Genomic DNA, 24544 nt, shown 5'->3' with positions numbered 1-24544 from the left:
AGGTACATCTTATCCCATTCCATTCGGGAACCTGGTGGCATATGAGTAGTATATATATGTACCCATATACACCCCGGTGGAGCAGGCGGAGCAAGGGTGCTCCACCGTGATTTGAATATGCATGAGATTAGGTCATATAATGAATATACATGATATTACATCATACATGAATATGTATGAAGGGGGAAATGAACGCATCCTTCCGACAAGATTATGAAAGCTTGATGTTTTCAGCCGTCCATTGCACGAGTATTTTGATATGATATTCGTCGCAGATTATTCTTGTTTTTTAGTGGTGCGTACATTTTAGGAAATGCTTGCTTCAAAACAGTGAATATATACGCGGTCATGATGTCGCTGTTGATTAATTCTCGACTATGTAAATCAGTGTGCCACGGTTGTGAATCTATCATAGAGTGGAGCCTTGCGTGTGGCAAGCGATGTGACATGGATTTCGTTTGTTGAGGAAAGGGGGAGTAAACTATATGTAAAGCCTTATTGAGTATGCATGAGTTCATAGTATCTCTAATGATGTTTTCGTAAATATGCAAATCAGCGTGCAATGAATGTGAATGGTGGTTGTGTGGAGCCTCGGCAAGCAATGCGACCATGAGATGTGGAGCACTACCTTTGATGTTGTTATTGTTATTGACTTTTCTTAAGGAAAGTGAGCGTGGAGCCTTTAGAATTGTGACTATGACACGTGTTGTGGAGCATCAGAGGAAGGGTGAGAGTTCTAGCTGTGGAGCCTGATACATATGCATGAGGCCATAGTATCGCCAATGATTTATCAGTAAATATGCAAATTAGCTTTCCATAAACGCAAATCCATCATTTCGTGGAGCCTTTACAAGTGCCGTGACTATCAGATGTGGAGCGCTACACTTAGTTTTTGTTTAGTTTGTTTGCTTGTTTTAGGAAAGTAAGCGTGGAGCATTTACCGCTGTGACTATGCCATGTGGAGTGTTACATTTATTCTGTTTCTTAGAGGAAAGTTGAGAGATTTATCTGTGGAGCCTGATGCATAAGTATGCATGAGGCCATAGTATTGCCGATGATTTATCAGTGAATATGCAAATTAGCTTGTTGTTGACTTTTTTAAAAGGGAAGTGAGCGTGGAGCCTTTAGCGCTGTGACTGTGACGTGTGGAGCGTTATGTTTAGTTTGTTTCTTTAATAGAGGAAGGGTGAGAGTTCTAGTTGTGGAGCCTGATGCATATGCATGAGGCCAAAGTATTGCCAATAATTTATCAGAGAATATGCAAATAAGCTTGCCATGAACGCAAATCCATCGTTTGTGGAGCCTTTACAAGCTATGAGAGATGTGGAGCGCTACGTTTGTTGTTGTTGTTGTCTTTTATTAGGAAGGTTAAGGTGGAGCCTTTACAAGCTATCAGAGATGTGGAGCGCCACATTTGTTGTTGTTGTCTTTTATTACGAATTTGAGGGTGGATCCTTTTCCTTTTTTTTTTGAAGGTGAGGGTGGATTGAGACTTTACAAGCTATCAGAGATGTGGGGCGCTACATTTGTTATTGTTGTTTTTCTTGTTAGGAAGATGAGGGTGGAGCCTTTGCAAGCGCCGTGACTATGAGATGTGGAGGCTACATTTGTCGTTGTTGTTGCTGTTGTTTTTGAAAAAGGTTGAGCGTTGTGGGGAGCTTTACGCGTTAATATGTATGTGCTGTAGTGATGATTTTTTTTTCTTCTCGTGAAAGTGTAACGCAACATTCCACGAAGTTGTTGCCTGGAGCCTCGTATATGAGGTATCGTGCATCAAAGTGATCTTTATTATCGCTCGTTCATATTATTGTAGAATGAGTAGGATATGTTGCATAATATGTATATAAAACATTGAAGTTTATTAAGGCATAACGGATCATGATGTAGCCTAAATAAATAATAAAATACTCAAAAGTTTTAGATGACTCGAATCTATTGCGTTAGATTAGACCTACATACACGAAGAAAGAAAGAAAGAAAATAATAATCGTGTCAACCGATTCATAGACGTGCGCGATATACATGTATAGCTACTTAAATTAGAAACCAAGTGTTTACAAACGAACCCGGTAGTTTTGGTTACTGTTGTAATAATATGACTTACTTTGGTAAGCTAAAATTATATACACATTTCTCATGAGCAACACAAACGAAACTCTCATCAACGCATCACTGGACTCGTAGACTATTTTAGTATTTTGGACCATAGTTTGTATGCTGTTGAATGTGAATCCATGACTTTATCCAGTATTTCGCTTGATTGCGCGTCACAATCGCATAACTAAATTGAACGTGAACACCACACGTGAACTAGACTACCAGTAGTTTTTTGATAGTGATGCTTGTATTGATCAACCTTTGATTGTGCAAGCTTGTGCAACCATGGAGGTGAAGGTTTGAAAATGTCTGCACATAACGCAGTGGTATCTTTGTACAATGGCCAGAAAGGTCGATGGTATTACGTAACCCGTAGGAAATGACTTTCCTCCATGAAGTAGGGCGGTAAATTTAAACTTCCTTACTCGAGTTCAGGTTCATTCGACCTTTGGTGGCTGTGGAGCATATCGCTTGCATTAATACCCACAGATATTCAGAGCGAGCAATTTTTACAGCGACGATAATTGGATTCCCCTTTGAACTTTAATACGAAAAAAAAAATAATAGAGCTTGAGGGAATTCATCATTGTATCGTGCCAAGCTGAATAAGCAGTATAGATGACTGTACACGTCCGTTATCATCAACCTTGGAGTGGAAACATAAAAATTATGATTTTAGACAGATAACTCTCGTTGTACTTCCCGATAAAACACGGGATTAATGCATTTAATCGTTGTCGAGGTGGTTGTTAAGATGTGGTTATTTCGTTTCGTGTTTTTGTGGTGTGGTCGGTACAATAATACTATGCCGAAAATGAAGAAAAGTTTGTTTTTCTTTTTTCTTTTTTTTTGTTCTAAAATTTAGCCCTTTTTCTTAATTTAATTTTGCAGACGTTTACATCGTACACGTCTTGTACGCGAATGACAGTGTATTTGTATTTCTTGCAAGCATTTTTAATTTATGCATAAGCAATGTTAGTTGATATAACATGTGTGTTGCGATAACTAATGTTCTGAGAGGTTTTATTTTTATTTTTTTCTGCTAAGTTTTGTTTTTCCTTCGGTAAATCTTTAACAAGTTTGAGCTATTGATTGCTTTATTTACCGGCCAACATTTTTTTGTTTTGTTTTGTTTTAACTTGTACCTGTGAAAGTATTGTATATTTGCTGCATGCATACATATTTATTTTTTTGTTGTTGTTTTATTCCTAAGAAGAATATGTATAGATATTTTTTTTAAAGATTTTTTCGTACTCACGTTATAACATGCAGGATGTATCAAACAGATCGCCTGTTCCATGAATGCAAAACCATCGTTTGTGGAGCCTTTATAAACGCTCTCTATCAGATGTGAAGCGCCATATACTTGCTTTTTTTGTTTTTGTTTGCCTGTTTGCTTATTTGCTTGTTTAGGAAGGTGAGCGTGGAGAATTTAGTGCTGTAACTGCGACATGTGGAGCGTTACATTTAGTTTGTTTCTTAGAGGAAGGGTGAGAGTTCTAGTTGTGGAGCCTGATGCATATGCATGAAGTCATAGTATCGCCAATGATTTATCAGGGGATATGCAAATTAGCTTCCCATGAACGCAAATTCATCGTTCGTGGAGCCTTAACAAAGTGCTGTGACTATCAGGTGTGGAGCACTACACACGCTTTTTGTTTGTTTGTTTGTTTGTTTGTTTGTTTGTTTGTTTGTTTGTTTGTTTGCTTGTTTTGTGTAAGCCTAGAGCCTTTAGCGTTGTGACTGTGGAGCGTTACATTTTATTTCGTTTTTTAGAGGAAGGGTTATAGAATCCCAGCTGTGGAACCTTATGCATATAAACAGAGGTCGTAGTTTTGCCGATGATTTATCAGTAAATATGCAAATTAGCTTTCCATAAACGCAAATTCATAGTTCAAAAGGCCTTAACAGGCGCTGTGACTATCAGATGTGGAGCGCTACACTTGCTTTTTTGTTAGTTTGTTTGCTTGCTTGCTTTGTTTAGGAAGCTAAGCGTATAGGGCTTTTAGCGCTGTGACTATGACGTGTGGAGCGTTACATTTAGTTTGTTTCTTAGAGGAAGGGTGAGAGTTCTAGTTGTGGAGCCTGATGCATAATGCATGAGGCCAAAGTAATGCCGATGATTTATCAGTAAATATGCAAATTAGCTTTCCGTGAACGCCAATCCATCGTTCATGGAGCCTTTACAAGCGCTCTTCAGATGTGGAGCGCTACTTTTGTGGTTGTTGTCTTTGTTTTGTAAAGGTAAATGTTATGTGGAGCCTAATGTTAATGCATGAAGCCGTAGTATCACCGATGATGTACTCAATATTCATGAATAATATGCAAATCAGCGTGCGACGAACCTGAATATTTGTTGTGTGGAGCCTTGGCAAGCGATGCGACCATTCGATGTGGAGCGCTACATTTTGGTGTCGTTGTTGTCTTTTATTAAAGGAAGGTGAAGGCGGAGCCTTTCAAGCTATCAGAGATGTGGAGCGCCACATTTGTTGTTGTTGTCTTTTATTAGGAATGTGAGGGTGGAGCCTTTGCAAGCGCAATGTATGACTATGAGATGTGGCGCGCTCCGTTTGTTGTTGTCTTTATCTTGGAAGGTGAGTGTGGATGAACTTTGACAAGCTATTGGAGATGTGGAGCGCTATATTTGTTGTTGTCTTTCTTTTTAGGAAGATGAGATGGAGCCTTTGCTAGCGCTGTGACTGTGAAATGTGGAGCGCTGCATTTGTCGTTGTTGTTGCTGTTGTTATTGAGAAAGGGTGAGCGTTGTGTGGAGCATTATTCATGAATGTGTGCTGTACTGATTGTTTTGTGTGTGCGTGTGCATGTGTGTGTGTGTGTGTGTGTGTGTGTGTGTGTGTGTGTGTGTGTGTGTGTGTGTGTGTGTGTGAAAGTGTAACCCAACATTCCACAAAGTTGTTGCACGGAGCCTTGTATGAATCGTCGTGCAGCAAAGTGATCTTTATTGTCGCTCGTTCGTATTGTAGAACGAATATGATACATTGCATACATAAAACATCTAGAGGACGTAAACAGATCATAATGTAGTCTCAATAAATGAAAAGCTTGGAAATTTTAAATAACTCCAATCTTTTGCGTTAGATTTTACACGAAGAAAGAAAGAAAAAAAACCGTGTCAACGGATTCTTATGCACACGATGTATAATTCATAGCTATTCCAATTACAAACCAAGTATTTGCAAACGGACCCAGCTGTTGTTTTAATAATATGACTACTTCGGTAAGCAAAAGTTGAGCAACACAAACGAAACTCTCACCAACATATCACTTGAATCGTAGACTAGTGCTATTCTAGTATTTTGGACCATGTATAGTTCGTATGCTGTAGAATGTGAAGCCATGACTTTGTCTAGTATTTCAGTTGATCATGCTTGAAACTACCGCATAATCGAATTGAACGTGAACACCATACGTGAACTAGACTACCAGTATATATATATATATATATATATATATTTTTTTTTTTTTTTTTTTTTGGGGGGGGGGGGATAATGATGCATGTTTCGATCAACCTTTGATTGTGCCAGCTTGTGCAACCATTATGGCGAGTATTTGGAAGTGCCTCAATGGTTGCACAAGCTGGCACAATCAAAGGTTGGTCGAAACATGCATCATTATCCAAAAAAAAAAAAAATACATATATATATACTGGTAGTCTAGTTCACGTATGGTGATCACGTTCAATTCGATTATGTGGTGATGTGTTGGTGAGAGTTTCGTTTGTGTTTCTCAACTTTTGCTTACCGAAGTAAGTCATATTATTAAAACAACAGCTGGGTCCGTTTGCAAATACTTGGTTTGTAATTGGAATAGCTATAAATGTATATCGTGTTCATAAGAATCCGTTGACACGTTTTCTTTCTTTCTTTCTTCGTGTAAAATCTAACTCAAAAGATTGGAGTTATTTAAAATTTCCAAGTTTTTCATTTATTGAGACTACATTATGATCTGTTTACGTCCTCTAGATGTTTTATGTATGCAATGTATCATATTCGTTCTACAATACGAACGAGCGACAATAAAGATCACTTTGCTGCACGACACTTCATACAAGGCTCCATGCAACAACTTTGTGGAATGTTGGGTTACACTTTCACACACACACACACACACGCACACACACACACACACACATACACACACACACACACACATAGACATGCACACGCACACACAAAATCAATCAGTACAGCACACATTCATGAATAATGCTCCACACAAAGCTCACCCTTTCTCAATAACAATAGCAACAACAACGACAAATGCAGCGCTCCACATTTCACAGTCACAGCGCTATAGCAAAGGCTCCATCTCATCTTCCTAAAAAGAAAGACAACAACAAATATAGCCCTCCACATCTCCGATTTCTTGTCAAAGTTCATCCACACTCACCCTCCAAGATAAAGACAACAACAAACGGAGCGCTCCACATCTCACACTGCTTGCAAAGGCTCCACCCTCACATTCCTAATAAAAGACAACAACAACAAATGTGGCGCTCCACATCTCTGATAGCTTGTAAAGGCTCCGGCTTCACCTTCCTTTAATAAAAGACAACAACAACACCAAAATGTAGCGCTCCACATCATATGGACGCATCGCTTGCCAAGGCTCCACACAACAAATATTCAGGTTCGTCGCACGCTGATTTGCATATTATTTACGAATACTGAGTACATCATTGGTGATACTACGGCTTCATGCATTCACATTAGGCTCCACATAGCGCTTACCTTTACAAAACAAAGACAACAACCACAAAAGTAGCGCTCCACATCTGATAGAGCGCTTGTAAAGGCTCCATGAACGATGGACTGGCGTTAACGGAAAGCTAATTTGCATATTTACTGATAAATCATCGGCATTACTTTGGCCTCATGCATATGCATCAGGCTCCACAACTAGAACTCTCACCCTTCCTCTATAAGAAACAAACTAAATGTAACGCTCCACACGTCATAGTCACAGCGCTAAAAGCTCTATACGCTTAGCTTCCTAAACTAAGCAAGCAAGCAAACAAACTACAAACTAACAAAAAAGCAAGTGTAGCGCTCCACATCTGATAGTCACAGCGCCTGTTAAGGCCTTTTGAACTATGAATTTGCGTTTATGGAAAGCTAATTTGCATATTTACTGATAAATCATCGGCAATACTAAGACCTCTGTTTATATGCATAAGGCTCCACAGCTGGGACGCTATAACCCTTCCTCTAAAAAACGAAATAAAATGTAACGCTCCACAGTCACAACACTAAAGGCTCAAGGCTTACATAAAACAAGCAAGCAAGCAAGCAAGCAAACAAACAAACAAACAAACAAACAAACAAACAAAAAGCATGTGTAGCGCTCCACACCTGATAGTCACAGCACTTGTAAAGGCTCCACGAACGACGAATTTGCGTTCATGGAAAGCTAATTTGCATATCCCCTGATAAATCATTGGCGATACTATGACTTCATGCATGTGCATCAGGCTCCACAACTAAATAGAAGTCTCACCCTTCCTCTAAGAAACAAACTAAACGTAACGCTCCACATGTCGCAGTTACAGCACTAAATTCTCCACGCTCACCTTCCTAAACAAGCTAATAAGCAAACAGAAAAAAAAAAGCAAGTATATGGCGCTTCACATCTGATATTCAGCGCTTATAAAGGCTCCACAAACGATGGTTTTGCATTCATGGAACAGGCGATCTGTTTGATACATCCGGCATGTGTGAGTGTTGTTTAATGACATGAGTACGAAAGAATCTTATTAAAAAAAATCAATACCTATACATATTCTTCTTAGGAATAAAACAACAAAAAATTAAATATGCATGCATGCAGCAAATATACAATTCTTTCACAGGTACAAGTTAAAACAAAACAAAATAAAAAATGTTGGCCGGTAAATAAAGCAATCAATAGCTCAAACTTGTTTAAGATTTACCGAAGGAAAAACAAAACTTAGCAGAAAAAAAAATCAAAAGAAAACCTCTCAGAACATTAGATCTAACATTGCTTATGCATAAAATAGAAATGCTTGCAAGAAATACAAATACACTGTCATTCGCGTACAAGACGTGTACGATGTAAACGTCTGCAAAATTAAACGAAGAAAACGGGCTAAATTTTAGAACCAAAAAAAAAGAAAAAAGAAAAACAAACTTTTCTTCATTTTCGGCATAGTATATTGTACCGACCACACCACAAAAACACGAAACGAAATAACCACATCTTAGCAACCACCTCGACAACGATTAAATGCATTAATCCCGTGTTTTATCGGGAAGTACAACGAGATTTATCTGTTTAAAATTATAACTTTTATTTTTTCCACTCCAAAGATGATGATAACGGACGTGTACAGTCATCTATACTGCTTATTCAGCTTGGCACGATACAATGATGAATTCCCTCAAGCTCTATTATTTTTTTTTCGTACTAAAGTTCAAAGGGGAATCCAATTATCGTCGCTGTAAGAATTGCTCGCTCTGAATATCTGTAGGTATTAATGCAAGCGATATGCTCCACAGCCACCAAAGGTCGAATGAACCTGAACTCGAGTAAAGGAAGTTTAAATTTGCCGCCCTTCTTCATGGAGGAAAGTCATTTCCTACGGGTTACGTAATACCATCGACCTTTCTGGCCATTGTACAAAGATACCACTGCGTTATGAGCAGACATTTCCAAACCTTCGCCTCCATGGTTGCACAAGCTTGCACAATCAAAGGTTGATCAATACAAGCATCACTATCAAAAAACTACTGGTAGTCTAGTTCACGTGTGGTGTTCACGTTCAATTCAGTTATGCGATTGTGACGCATAATCAAGCGAAATACTGGATAAAGTCATGGAGTCACATTCAACAGCATACAAACTATGGTCCAAAATACTAAAATAGTCTACGATTCCAGTGATGCGTTGATGAGAGTTTCGTTTGTGTTGCTCATGAGAAATGTGATTATAATTTTAGCTTACCAAAGTAAGTCATGTTATTACAACAGAAACCAAAAGTACTGGGTTCGTTTGTAAACACTTGGTTTCTAATCTAAATAGCTATACATGTATATCGCGTACGTCTATGAATCGGTTGACACGATTATTTTTTTTTCTTTCTTCGTGTTTGTAGGTCTAATCTAACGCAATAGATTCGAGTCATTTAACACTTTTGAGTATTTTGTTATTTATTTAGGCTATATCATGATCCGTTATGCCCTCATAAACTTCAATGTTTTATATATGCAATATATCCTACTCATTCTACAATAATATGAACGAGCGATAATGGAGATCACTTTGATGTACGATACCTCATGTACGAGGCTCCAGGCAACAACTTCGTGGAATGTTGCGTTGTACACTTTCACCACAAAAAAAAAAAATCATCACTACAGCACATACATATTAACGCGTAAAGCTCCCCACAACGCTCAACCTTTTTCAAAAACAACAGCAACATCAACGACAAATGTAGCCTCCACATCTCATAGTCACGGCGCTTGCAAAGGCTCCACCCTCATCTTCCTAGCAAGAAAGACAACAATAACAAATGTAGCGCCCCACATCTCCGATAGCTTGTAAAGTCTCAATCCACCCTCACCTTCAAAAAAAAAAAAAGGAAAAGGATCCACCCTCAAATTCCTAATAAAAGACAACAACAACAAATGTGGCGCTCCACATCTCTGATAGCTTGTAAAGGCTCCACCTTAACCTTCCTAATAAAAGACAACAACAACAAACGTAGCGCTCCACATCTCTCATAGCTTGTAAAGGCTCCACAAACGATGGATTTGCGTTCATGGCAAGTTTATTTGCATATCCCTGATAAATCATTGGCGATACTATGACTTCATGCATATGCATCAGGCTCCACAACTAGAACTCTCACCCTTCCTCTAAGAAACGAACCAAACGTAACGCTCCACATATCATGGTCACAGCGTAAAAGGCTCTACGCTTACCTTAATAAGACAAGAAAACCAAACAAACAAACATGCATACAAAGAGAAAGTATAGGCTCCAGATCTGATAGAGCGCTTGTACAGGCTCCACGAATGATGGATTTGCGTTTATTGAAAGCTAATTTGCATATTCACTGAAAAATCATCGGCAATACCATGGCCTCATTTGCATCAGGCTCCACAGCTTGAACTCCCACCCTTCCTCTAAGAAGCAAAGTTATGTAACGCTCCACAAGTGTCGCAGTCACAGCGCTAAAGGATCCACGCTCACCTTCCTAAACAAGCAAACAAACAAACAAACAAACGAAAAAAAAAAAACCCAAAAAAGTGTAGCGCTCCACATCCGATAGAGCGCCTGTAGATTCAAGGCTGAAAGAATGATGGATTTGCGTTCATGAAGCTAATTTGCATTTACAAGCAAACTAAACAAAAACTAAGTGTAGCGCTCCACATCTGATAGTCACGGCGTTTGTAAAGGCTCCACGAATTGATGGATTTGCGTTTATGGAAAGCTAATTTGCATATTTACTGATAAATCATTGGCGATACTATGGCCTCATGCATATATGCATCAGGCTCCACAGCTAGAACTCTCACCCTTCCTCTGGTGCTCCACATCACGTGTCATAGTCACAATTCTAAAGGCTCCACGCTCACTTTCCTTAAGAAAAGTCAATAACAATAACAACATCAAAGGTAGTGCTCCACATCTCATGGTCGCATCGCTTGCCAAGGCTCCACACAACCACCATTCACATTCATTGCACGCTGATTTGCATATTTACGAAAACATCATTAGAGATACTTTGAACTCATGCATACTCAATAAGGCTCCACATAGTTTACTCCCCCTTTCCTCAACAAACGAAATCCATGTCACATCGCTTGCCACACGCAAGGCTCCACTCTATGATAGATTCACAACCGTTGCACACTGATTTACATAGTCGAGAATTAATCAACAGCGACATCATGACCGCGTACATATTCGCTGTTTTGAAGCAAGCATTTCCTAAAATGTAGCATCACTAAGGAACAAGAATAATCTGCGAAGAATATCATATCAAAATACTCGTGCAATGGACGGCTGAAAACATCAAGCTTTCATAATCTTGTCGGAAGGATGCGTTCATTTCCCCCTTATTAACGCTATCTAACCTTACCAGGAAATAATGACATCATACATATTCATGTATGATGTCATATCATGCATATTCATTATAAGATCTCATCTCATGCATATTCAAATCACGATGGAGCACCCTTGCTCCGCCTGCTCCATCGGGGTGTATACGGGTACATATATATACTACTCATGTGTATTAAGTTTATTGATGGGAATTTCACAATTCCGTACGGAACGGGTTAATTTATTGCTCACTCCATTTCTGTGTTCACTACAAGCATGACGAAAAGAAGTCATTCTTTTATGCTGCATGTTCTTTGTGTATTCCACGAGAAGTTTACGTGACATGCATGAGGACATACGCATGCACAATATTTTTGATTTAAATCAAGATTTTACTTTAAAAAAAAAATCTTTTACAATTATTCCTTTGTTGTCATAAAGTGAATCCTCCTCTTTCAAAATAACTTTCCAATTCCACAAAGTTCTTCTACTCATGAATATAGAGTATAGATAGATCAAGATTTCATCCAAATCATAAAGTCTTCTTCGGCCGTATGCTACCGTACAAAGGAGAGGTCATATCCTTGTAAGTTAATGTCCAAGTTGCTGATCATGTCCAGGGCAGCATCACTTGGTTTAGCAATTTATGCAAGCCCTCCGGAAAATTTGCGACGGTGGCAGTTGTGCACAATGTGACCCAAGATTTGGTCGGGATGGCTGCAATCACATGCCAGACTATCTAAGGATCCCCATTGGTGTGGACGGTGGCCTGTTTGTGTCATGGAGGATTTGGTTGCGGTTCAGGGCGAGCCACTCTTTCCGAGGGAGGTCGAAGTCCCCCGTAGCTCTGCTGTCTGGTCAATGATGATGTTGCATGTAACTTTAGTAGTATCGGAGACTGCATCGGACCATTGATAGGAGGTTGTTCAGGTCATCGTGGATTGGAAGGTCTGGGTCTGCATTGACGGCACTGGCGATCCTTGCCATTTTTTCTACCATTAGTAGGGAGGGGGGATGTGTGACAAAACAGGAAGCCAGTGAAGAGGGTGGACCTGAATGTTCCTGAGACTGCCCGCATGGCCGAGTTCAGGATCGTATCGACACGTTCCGTGTGGCAGCTCTAGGCCCACGAAGATGAGCAGTACTCTGCAGTCGAGTCCATAAATGAGGGCTAGTGCTGCAGTAGAGGGAGTACTGGCTTTTAGACCAAAATGGATTTTCCTGTTGATGTCGACTCGATATTTCTGTTTGTCTGCAAGTCTCTTCAAGTGTTCTAAGGTTTTTGGGAAACGCCCTGTACTTCATTGTCAGAGTTATCACAGAAGGCTACCTTGAGTTTAGCGTTGGTAAGATGGTGACTTAGACAGAAGGCAGTGACTGTAGTCTTTGAAGAGTTGCGGCGAAGTCTCCAAAAAGTTAAAGTACTCCTCCATTGTAATGAGGTCTTGGCGGGTGTACGTCATCCACGGATCTATTCTGACATGTGAGGGCGAGGTCATCTGCATTAGCAAGCTTCTTGGATGATTTCAAGGCATGCCACTCACATATTGTTGAGAGTTGGAGTTAAGCTAATATAGTATCCTGGGGGGGGGGGGGGGGAGCATGGTTCAGAGTCTTCAAACAGCTGGACTGCATGGTTACCTAGAGTGACCCTGAATCTGCGATTGCTGAGGATTGAACACAAGCAACGCAAAATTGTCTATGGTCTGTGAAGGCAAGACCTGTTAACAAGCCTTGTCGGAAGCCATCCTCGACATTACTGGTTTATAGGACTAGAACTTCATCGGTTCCTACCGGTCTGAAACCTGCCTCTTCTCTCGGCAGGATCGGCTCCTTTAAAGGAGAGAACCTGGCAAATAGGAGTAGTTCAAACAATTTGAAAGTTGTAAATATCAGCGAGATAGATCTGTAGCTGGTACAGTTTGAAGCAGCTTTCCCCGACCTCAACTCTCTCCAGGCTTTTGGGAATATTGTTCCAGTGGAATGGGCACAGGAGAAAGGGGATGTCAGGAAAATGCGTCCGTTGCGGCCAATGTTCTTAAGGAACTCCGAGTAGATATACAATCGATTTCAGCCATTTTGCTTAACTTGGTGGCTTTCAGACCAATCTCCATGTATGCTAGTGAGTAGGGATAGCAAAAGCCAGAAGCCTGTTGACAAGGTCAGTAGGATTCTCACAGGCCTTTAGCAACATTATTCTTTCGAGCTGCCTTAGAGAAGAGAGACCTTTAAGTTGGCAACAACACAGACACCTTAGGAGGCTGGTGAGGGGCTGGTGGGGCTCACACGAAGTGACGGAGAAGGTTCCAAGCCTTTCTTCTGAAGTGAGAAAATTTTAGATCTTCCACCATTCCCTGCCACCTTTGGCGTCTTGCCGTGCCTAGTGATGCAAGAAATTCAATGGCGATGCTGGGGTCTTCCGTTGATTCAGTGAGCTCCAGCAGTTCTCATCAGACTTACCATTTCGTGTTAGTCTTCCGAAAACCTTGAGGGATGTACTTCCTTGCCGCTTGTTTCAGGATACTGCAGAAAGACTGGAGCGAGACCAGGAACCGAGTCTTCCTCCTCTTGCGTGTACCCTTCTCAATCAGCTTTTTTTCTGAAATCCCATCGTGCGCATGGCTTGGGCTTGGATAGGAAGGCTGGAATTTGTAACCCAATGTGGACCAATTCTGGGCGATGCTGGCTGTGAGGGAAATGAGGGAAAATGTTTCGAGATGTAAAAAGTGGGGAGGCCATTAGCTGATCCTGAGGCGAATCAAATTAGTCTGGATTGTAATCTTGCTTCCATCTGCTGTAGTAGAAAGTGTCAGGTTGCGTGGCATCAGGAAGGAGGTTATGTAATAATCATGAGTCATGCGTTTGTTTGTTTGTTTGTTTTCCATCTGAGAAGATGGCTGGATAGCAAATATTCAGCTGCACTAAGCTAGTCTTCCATGGAGTCCAGTTGGATGTTAGGCGAGACCACTTCACCGGGTTAAACACCCATCACAGTTGTGACTCTCTCACACACGGGGCCTCCATTTTATGTCCTATCCGAGAAACAGAGTGTTCTGCCTTTTGCTAGAGGGGACGATATGATCACACACAACATTGCTCAGTCCAGACTCGGGTATCGAACCCGTCGCTTGGGTCAAAGGCAGACGCACTCCCGACTGAGCCAACTCACCGCCCTGCGTTGAAAATAGAGTCCATATGGTATGAATAAAAATCAGTAAGTACTTGCAAACTGCATCATTCTGTGTGAAAAAGCAACAACAAAACAACACATATTATCATTCTTACACATAATTCTCACGAATGGACTTTCACTGAGGCTTTTTGCACAGAATTCGAAAAAAAAAAACACATATAAACTCTTACAATTACGCACTCACAGACGTTTATTTCCTCTTTACATCCAGATTGCTTTACAGTGTTGTACAGTTAACTTTCAGTTACACTCACAGGAACATTTTTGGTTGAATTATTTGTCTGTTTGTGTTTGCTGTTCTTCTTTGCAGTTCCAGGAACAATCCATACCCGCCACCAACTGGGCATTATTGTGTTCGTCGGAATGACCGCTGTTTGCGCCATGAGACAAAACGTCAGTGTTGCCATGGTAGCCATGGTGAATGACACCTACGTCACCCAACAAGTTTCAAGGAACGGCAGCGTAGAGACATTTCAGACATGTCAACAGAATGCTGATACTAATAACACGTCAACCACAGAAGTAAGAGCGCTATTGCATATTCGTAAATTCTCGGTCATACGATGGTTTATGCTTCTGATAACGACATGACTTAATTTACTAGCCATGTATCTACTCTCTTAATTTTCACCTACAGATCGATTTCGTCAGCTATGATTTTAGTTTCATTGTTTTTGAACATTGTTTTCTAGTAGGGTATCAATCATGTGCTTTTATTTTGTGTTTTTGCATATCACATTGTTTTACTCGCATGTGACACTTTCTGTGTTGCATCTCTATAGGGAGACGGCGAGTTTCTCTGGGACGCCCACACGCAGGAGCTGTTGTTTGCAGCCTTCTTCTACGGATACATCCTTACCCAGATCCCCGGCGGCTGGCTCGCCGACAAATACGGCATGAAGTGGGTCTTGGGCTTCGGTTTTCTTCTGTCCAGTGTCTGCACTCTCGTAGGTCCAGTGGCAGCCATGACAGACTTCCGGTGGTACTTCGTGACCCGCTTCTTTAGCGGCTTTGGCGAGGTTGAGCTTTATTGGTCGATTGTTGTTGTTGTTGTTGTTGTTGTTGCTTTAACAAGGGTTCGACAAACCCGATCGAATAGCTTCAAACATCCCGAGTGAAAAATTCGCTGATATTCAATAGCTTCAAATCACATGGTAGATTTAGAGCCCCGGTCACTAATTGATTATTTTGAGTACGTGCAGCGAGTTTATCTAATGTATCTTCGACAGACGCATTTGTATACGAAATCATACGCTGAAGATCACTCAGGGAATACCTCCTTCTCAGATTAGTTATGATGTTGCAGACAACAGCCTTGATGTGCTTTATTTTTTTTCCAACCATGTTGAAGGACTGAGCTCTTAGTCCTTGATGTAAACCTTTTTTTTTCTGCAGGGTGTGTCTTTCCCATCGATGCTGGCAATGTGGTCCAAGTGGGCGCATCCAAGTGAAAGGAGTAGCTTGAGTGTGATTGGATTCGCAGGTATACCATACCCGTCTCGTTGAATCGATCATTTCATATTTCACCTCATGAAATATTCTGTTCATTGCGGCCTTTGATTGCATTCATATATTCATTATTTGTATAGTAGTTCCTTCCAGTCTTAAGGCCGTGTCACACCTTTCCGGGCAAGCTAACCGGGCTTGTTGCGAGGAGTGATTTTCCGCGCGCAGGAAAATTTTCGCGGACGGACAAGAAATTTTGCGAGTTTCGCACCTGTTTCCTACCTACTAGACGCGTACTACTTACATTCTACTTGCGTGTATTCCGTGTGACCTGCGTGAGAGCTTTGGAAGCGATCCGTTTTCTGTTACGAGCGACTTGCAGGTACTGAGATGTACCTGCGTTGGAGGTGCCTGCGAGGTGCTGCTGGTAAGGGTCTCATACTGGTGTTCTGCGTGTACCTCTGCGAGCAAAACCCCATAACTCACTCGGAACAAGTTTTGAACATGCTCAAGGCCTTGTCATGCTGCATCTGGGAAGTTTTGCGGCTTGACTTGCGGGTAAACGAATTTGCTACACGGAGCTCTCCGCAGTTGGTCCGCACCTGACAGTAACTAGCGCGTATCTCGCCTGTAGTTGCCCGTAGGTGCGCACTCAAGTCCGATATAACCGCAGCCAAGCTTTGAGCATGACCAAAAATTTTCCGGGTGAGTCGCGGGGATGCCCAGAGAGGTCCACGCAGAACGCCAGTAGGAGTTCCTTAGCTGCAGCACCTCGCAAGCAACTCCCACGCAAGTACTTCGCAGTCCAGTATGCAGCCAAGATAATAACGTTCTGTGGGATTTCTACCATTCCTTCCGAGGAATTCCTTTACTGAGTGGTCAGCACCCACGCGAATGGTACAAAGGTCACAGAGTATACTCGCAAGTAGAATTTAAAGTAGAACGCGTCCAACAAGTAGGACACATGCAGTGACTCGCTCAAATCCTTGTCGCCCTCAGGAATGTCCGGTATGCTGAAAAATCCCTACACTCAACAAGCCCGCGTAACTTGCCCGGAAAGGTGTGACAGGGCCTAAACATAGTTGCGGGTAAAAAGATTTACGTGCGCACCTCCGGGCGACTACGTGTTAGGTACTGTCATGTGCGGGTCATCTGCGGGGACTTCCGGGTTGTAAAAATTGTTCTTCCCAAGTCGTTAGGAAGGCTTGCCTGGAAAGGTGTGACACGGCCTTAACGACGCGTTGCTAGCCCGCACAAGGCCGCTATCGCGCAACGCGAATGCAAAGTTAGTTACACCAAATTTGCCGATAGTGGCCTTTGTGCGGGCAAGCAACGTAATAATTATATCTAACACTGTCATTATTTGCTGTAGAATTGAAGATATCGATTCAAATTTACAGAGACACTGCCCCTCTTATCGAGATAGCTCCTTGCTATTCATGTGTTGTTTATACTCATTTCCGATTTCCATGATATGTGCGTTTTCTTTGTACCAGGTTTCAACTTTGGCAACATTGTTGGCAATGCGCTTTCAGGTTTTCTGATCAACCTAAATATAGCCGGCGGATGGCCGTTTACTTTCTACATTTACGGTCAGTATTGATATGCAATTTCATTTCAGATTATAGCTATTGTGGCGCAGTGGATGAGACCACGACTGCACGTCACGACTTCTACACCCATGAATCATACAGCCCATGAGTTCGACACTAATCAAAGAAGGTCCACTATATAGAGTGACACATTAATCCCCGTGTTGTTATATCGAACTCGATACATAATGTCGAACTCATGGGCTGTATGCCTCGTGGGCTGTATGACTCATGGACCTTTTTTTTTCAGTGTCGAACTCGTGAACTCTTAAATGACTTGTGAGTGTCAATTTCGCGGGTTAAGACCACGGAGTCCCAATGATGAGTTCCCGCTAGAGTCCAGTGGCAGAAGTAGTACTATAGCGCCCTTCAACGCGACACTAATAGATAGTGCCCTGTGTTGGCTGGTTCTTAGAAAGTAACGCCGTTGCATCTCACGCTGTTCGTCTTCACGCGTTTTCCTCCCTCATATTTTATGGATTCCTCAGTATAGCTACACGGAGTGAGCCCAATATGAAGGGTTCTCTAAACGTTCTGGAAAGGGTCATAAGACTATTTAAGACATTTCTTATTTTTTTTTTAGAAAGTTCGAGACGATTTTCAAGAGTTCTTTTTTTTTTACGTCCGCAGAACGTCCACTCCTTTTGAAATGAGCAGAAATTAACGTTCTATTACACGACGTACGAATTTGGATTTCCATGTACACTGAGGCATGAACGTAGACCATAGATGGATTTCACTGAAATTAGGATGTGTATAAAAGATTGTCTAGATTGTGACATGAGAAAATATCTCAGAAGATATATGTTTATGTCTTATTGTTTGAAGCCCCACTAATTGCCCGTACAATGATGACGCAGGCTTTGTATTTTTACAGCATATAATCAATATCTTTTTTTTTTGGGGGGGGGGGAGGTAAAGTGACGACGGAGAGAATCTAAATTCTTTGACAATTTGACAATTTAACAACGTAGCAAAGTATCGAATTCAATTAAGTTGAGTCAACTTTATATCAGCTTCATTAACGATTTTTGTTTTTACAGTCATACATACTGACATATCGTAACAAAATCATTCGCCGAAGACAAACAAAATACGGCATCTTTTATGAATTAAGGAAAAACATAAATGTAAAAGGAAAGTTTAAGACAAGGCGATGATTACAATGGAAACAGAGAGATGTAAGTAGAACAAAAATTAGGGATGTATAAGTGAAAAAAAACCCTTTAGATATACCTTGTCATGTCGCCAACGCAAAATGATTGGGATTTAAAGAATAATAAAGTTTCTGTCATCACTGCAGGATCGTGCGGGGTTGTGTGGGTCATCGCGTGGTGCTTTCTGGGGTACAGCTCGCCCGCCGAGCATCCGTGGATATCGGTGGAAGAGAAAAAGTACTTGGAAGAAGGGCTCCGTTTGTCAGGCTCGGTAAATCAATGGCATGGTCAGGGATAAGGTCAGAATCAAGATAATTTGAATGAAACCAACAAGAAGTAGCCAGAGTTGATCAAGATATGACCGGTCAACATGCTACCCTCTTAAAGTTTGGGAACTTTCAATTAATGTTGGTGTTTGAAAAATAGAATTATCATATCACATCATAATCATCACAGAGAGTCATGTTTCATGAGCATACAAATCCCAACAAGAGATGTATGCCGTGACTGAAAACACTAAATAATCGAATAATCGGTGTGTATTGCGTCTATGAAGGGCGATTTGTCAATCAATTGCAATAAAAAAGATAGGCGCAACAATCATGAATTGGGATAAAACCTACTCTTCGTTCAATTTTAAGGGAGAATTTTTTTTTTTTTTTTTGTAAAGAGAGAAAGGAATGTAGGTGTACAACCGTGCCTAAATTCCTTTACGATGAAGAAAATTTGAATCGAAAGCAAAAGCTTTGTCCAGTTAGCTTCCTTTACGTCGTATTTTCACAAATTTCAATTTAAACGGAAATTCATTATTCGCATTTTTTAGAACAATCTTAACCTTAATTTCATAAAATATCGAACTTGTACTCACTGTATTTACACTAGCGTTGCTTTTTCCTCTATGTTTTCATTTTGGTTAGAAAGGCAAAGTGTCGGTTCCGTGGGCCAAGATGCTGACTTCGCCCACAATGTGGGTCCTGGTCTTCACTCACTTTTCTCACACGTGCGGCATATTCACCCTCCTCGTCAATCTGCCGCTCTATTTCAGCGACGGTATCAGAGTGCCTATCGAACAGGTGATGACATTACCCCGTGAAGAAGTAACCATATTGATGACGATAATGAGCAAGATCATAATTCAAATAATGATATATACATATTATGACAAGCTTCATATTGAAAACAATAGTGGAAGTGACAATAAGTATACTGAATGCGTGTTTTAAGGCAATTATGTGTCACAGTGGTGACAAGACATTTGCTCCTGCGACAATTCCTCCGGTCTTATTTTCTCAAAGGACTTAGGATTAGGGTTGTGATAGGGTTTTAAGGTTTGATTTGATGGGAGGATTCTAGGATTAGGGTTGGGATCATGTGTGTGGGTAGACTTTATGTTTGGTTTGGCGTGCAGATATTTTATGTGAGCAATTGTCTCAGTAGCAAATGTCGTGCAACCATCATTATTGATGTCACTTGTGTAGTTGTATTTGTTTTGAGTAGCAGTACGCACAGTGGCAACCAATTACGTCACATTTGGCCAGCAGTATACAATGCGAACCTGGTTGCAGTGAATTTAAGAATTTTCGCATTTTTTATCCCATATTGATGAAGCTCCTACCATTATTGTTTGATTATCATGATTTCAAAGTAGATCTAAACATGAAGCAATGTCACACTTCTGTAGTAATCACACATCTTTGCTCTTTGGTTCACTCTGCACAGGCGGGTGTGTACTCGGCCCTTCCATTTATTCTTCAGTTCGTCGTCATGATAGCAGCGAGCTACCTAACGGACCGACTTCTGGCGCGGGAAGTCATTGGCAAGACGGCTATTCGCAAACTGATGTCAGGAATAGGTAGACTATGATCCTATTTTTTCTTACTGACAATACGTTGAGACATATAGGCTTTATATAATGAGGCACCGCCGGCAGAACGTTTACAAAAGTGTGTGTGTGTGTGTGGGGGGGGGGGGGGTTAGCACTTCCTGGTTCATGAGCTTACAAGCCCCCCCCCCCAAAAAAAAAAAAGGCCTTCAGCGCAACTTCTGATGCCACTTCCGGGTTTCTTTAGCTGACAAGCAAAAAACACACACAAAAAAAAACAACATAACCTTACCTTACCATAACCTTATCTATTTCTTACCAATGCCACTTACGCACTGCCGGGGTAAAAAAAAAAAGAAAAAAAAAGAAAAAAAAAGTGGGGCCAAAAGTGGTGACACCTTATGTATTCCTCTGTATGGTGCAAAAAAAAAAGGGGGGGGGGGCCCGAACCCCCAGTCCCCCCCCCCCCCCCCCGCATATGAGATACCATTGTTGGTAAGATTATAGTTCTGAATTCCCTTTGATATGATACAAATGATAAAAGACTTTTCAGTGTTGTCCAGCCAGTCTCCCCCGTCCAGTCTCCATATCCACGCATTTGTAGAAATATCTCGATAACATTCTTCGTGCAGATTGTGGCAAAGTCACGACTTAAAGGGGATGGCTAGTAACTGATCAGTGGGAATCAGTGGGAATGCTGGAGGATGATTGTTCTAATGCTTGTGGGATTCATTTAAGAGTACATTATATATCTCTTGTTGTGTGAAAATTATTTGCTTCAGAATGGTCTCATATTCAAGTAATGTGCAGTTTAATGTTTCCAGGGTAGCGTGCCTGGTCAGTGACGGGGCATTAATCTGCACATTACTTGAATATGAGACCGTTCTGAAGCAAATAATTTTCACACAACAGTAGATATGTAATGTACTCTTACATGAATCCCACAAGGATTGGAACAATCAACCCTCAGCATTCCCACTGATTCCCACTGATCGGTTACTAGCCATCCCCTTTAATGATAACAGTAAGAGGTCTTCAATAGTAGCAAGATGATGATAACGTTTTTCTGCAGAAGTCATTCTTTCTGTCCAGTTTTTAACCTATTTGTGATCAGAAAAGAGAGCTAAATACATCCTAAATTTCAAAGGTTTTTCCACATACAACTCCCTTTATAGCGTGCAGGAAGTGGATTCAACAGCCAGATGGCAATTATTATGATAGAGAGAGCAACAACATCAATACTGGCGATCATTACGGTTCCATCAAAGTCTGAATAAAGCATATCATTCATGTCATTATGGTCTCTGAAGTCCTATCACTTCTTTTCCTGAGGATTCTTCTCTCTTTTTTTTTTCTAAGGCTTTATCGCTGTTTGCATGAGGCACTCGTCAGAATTACCGCGTCGAAAAAAAAAAATCACTTCGTTTTGTTTGCAGATTTCCTCTTTGTTCTTCTTTATCTGACAGGGTTTTTCTCTGGATCTTTCTTTCTCATACTGACCGGATTTGCCAGCTGTAACATCGGCATGTCTGTAGCATTCGTCACGCTGGCAATGGGCGGAATCGGTTTTTCCTTTGCCGGTCACTTCGTGTCGCTGCTTGACGTAGCCGGAGTCTACGCGGGTTCGGCTATGGGCATGATGAACACCGCTGGAACACTTGGCGGGATTGTCGGGCCTTACATCGTAGGAGTGTTCACAGAAGTGCAGGTAGACGTGTAGGCCCCTTCATACAGAGACATAAACTCGATTTCCCACTTTAAACTACCTTTAACCTTAACATAATATCATTGAACATTATTTTTCTCGCGAACATTCCGGCAGGGAGATTTAAGAGATGCTTCGAGGTATAGTCTCTGTCCATAATACATAAAGCTAGTACTTTCGAAAGGGGGAAAAGTGATTCTTGCCGACATCTGAGATATGCAACGTGATATCACGACATTGTGTAGGTAGTCAATATATCCGGAAGAATGTTTCATGCGTTTCATAGAGTGAAGAAATTCAAAGAAGTTTAAAGTGAAAACATGTTTTCAACGAGAAAAGCAATTAAAGACCTATGGCCTTAGCTACCATTACCAAGCAAGCTGGTTACCAGAAGATGGCATTGTCCACGTATAATCACATTATGCCAGGTAAAGAGAACTTCGATTCCATTACGGGGACGACTCAAACAATCATTCGTTGCTGGCTAGTGTTCTTCTCAACTTAATTCCGACTAACTACACTGTAAGAATATCCTTGCAAACTGTTTTAGCAAAGATGATAAAAAGACAAAACAAAACAACATTCTGATATAGTATAGACGATTTGAGCACTAGAAATAGTAACGACGGTGATAGTAGTTTTTGTTTATCGTTATCATCATTGGGAAAGCAATGATTATAAAACGGTCTCCATTTTAGGGGTGGTGTTGTATTTGGTGTCATGCAACTACATATCAGTTATTTTCGAAACATTAGAAAGAAAAATAGCATGCAACGACTTTTGGTATCCGTTGCCCTTTCTACCTATATACCATTTGACCATAGAAGCGATTTAAGGTCATTTTGGTAGGAACAAATTTGTTTCATGGTCACAGACATTTGATGTCATTGATTATATAATCACATTCCTATGATCGATCTCTCTCTCTGTCTCTTTCCGAATTCCAGTCACCTTCACTTCTGTCCCTCTTTCATTCCCATTATTTTTTTTTCTCTCTGTCCCAAAGTCTGACATCAGTGGTTGGCAGAAAGTGATGTGGTTCTTGGCCGGAGTGTACGCCTTTGGCGGACTGACATTTGTCCTGTTTGGCACGACTCGTCTGCAGAATTGGGCAAGACTAGATGAGGGCAGCAAACAAAAGTATGACGTTCCAGACGAATCCAAGGCTGACTCTGCTGTAACCATGGTAACAAGTGAAACCTGATGACACGGCTTCCAAAGACCGCGAGCAGGACCAAAGGAAAAACAGCCTTCACGACGCAATACGGGCATACCTGGATTTTTGACAAGTCCTCGTTGTTTAGGTTAAAATTTTACACTGAATTTAATAGAACAGAACTGTTTATCCCAAGCTTCTTCATATTCTGATGAAGAAATGAAATCAAGTTCAAGAAACATCCACCCCCCTCAAAAAAGCAAACAAACAAACAAACAAACAAAGAACAAACAAGCAACACCAGTCCGGGGGGGGGGGGATCTTTGGGTACTTTGAGTGGCAATTGGCCAAGAAAATCCCACAGCATTGTACACTCTGGACAAAGTCTTTTGCGTAGAAAGCGTTAAGTCACTCATAATATCTCAGCTCTTTGGCCTGATATAGGTTGCTCAGATTTTTTATTTTGCCAATGAAATGCCACATGCAGGCAACGTATGCGCATTCGGAAGGCAACAATGTTGTTTTAACATATAGCTTCGAGAGTACTAACACAGTACTGATATACAATTTATTTTTCGTGGCTGAAAATAAACCTTTGTTAAACCAAAGTCATGTCTATAACTTTTTGCACCTTTTATTTCAAAATTTGAAATAAAAATTGAAAAAAAAGTTATAGACATGACAATTTTATTGTTTTGACTTTGTTTTGACTATCCATACGGGATGTTTGTGATGGCAGCATAAAGAACAGATAATTCGCCTTTTGCAGACCTTTTCAAAATCAGGATATCGTATTTAATAAGATAAGGGAAAGACAAGTAAAAGTAAAGAGAGCTACCATATTACTAATATTGGTAATCATAAAAGTCACAGTGGCAGAAGCCTTGGTTTTGAGTAATATTGGTTATTTTGAAGGAATGTTAATCACAAAATAAGATAAGGTTCGTTATTCTGAAGGTTTGTTATTCTAAGCACACGATTCTCTGCACCTAGACGTTTGTTAATCCAAGAATAAAATTGGATTCGTTCATGCTACTATTTGTCGCGTTATTTCGAAGGTTCGTTATTCTTAAATGGAAGTAATGTTTGTTGTTCTGAAGGTTCGATGTCCGAGAATGAAATAAGGTAAGAAAAACGAACCCTTCGAAATCACATTCAACATGATATGCAGTATACTGGAATACCACATTATAAAAGATACAGTGTTATTGGCATTTATACCAGCCTCTGTCTAAAAACTGTTTGGTGTTAACAAAGAGGCCAAAGAGAGAGAGAGAGAGAGA

General features: G+C 40.8%; 1 protein-coding gene across 1 annotated transcript; it reads left to right on the top strand.

Moving 5' to 3' along the window:
• Positions 1–14719: 14719 nt before the first annotated feature.
• LOC139742584 (sialin-like) lies at positions 14720–23309 on the top strand. The gene is made up of 9 exons (XM_071653114.1): positions 14720–14905; positions 15166–15402; positions 15779–15866; positions 17326–17421; positions 18725–18849; positions 19496–19651; positions 20298–20430; positions 21867–22108; positions 23112–23309. Exons 1-9 carry the CDS (start codon positions 14747–14749, stop codon positions 23307–23309), a joined length of 1434 nt encoding a protein of 477 aa, XP_071509215.1. The 5' UTR covers positions 14720–14746.
• Positions 23310–24544: the final 1235 nt, after the last annotated feature.

The sequence above is a fragment of the Diadema antillarum genome, unplaced genomic scaffold, assembly GCF_040938485.1.
Source record: "Diadema antillarum isolate AM-2024a unplaced genomic scaffold, OU_Dant_1.0 seq00001007_RagTag, whole genome shotgun sequence".
NCBI classification, from domain to species: Eukaryota; Metazoa; Echinodermata; class Echinoidea; order Diadematoida; family Diadematidae; genus Diadema; species Diadema antillarum.
This window is presented reverse-complemented; position numbering and strand designations above follow the sequence as displayed.

Bases quoted from the DNA above. Each gene is read 5' to 3' on its own strand.
- LOC139742584 (XM_071653114.1), top strand. From the start codon at position 14,747: ATGACCGCTGTTTGCGCCATGAGACAAAACGTCAGTGTTGCCATGGTA. The intron at 15,403-15,778 runs GTTGAGCTTTAT...TTTTTTCTGCAG, and splicing joins TCTTTAGCGGCTTTGGCGAG to GGTGTGTCTTTCCCATCGAT. The intron at 15,867-17,325 runs GTATACCATACC...TCTTTGTACCAG, and splicing joins GAGTGTGATTGGATTCGCAG to GTTTCAACTTTGGCAACATT.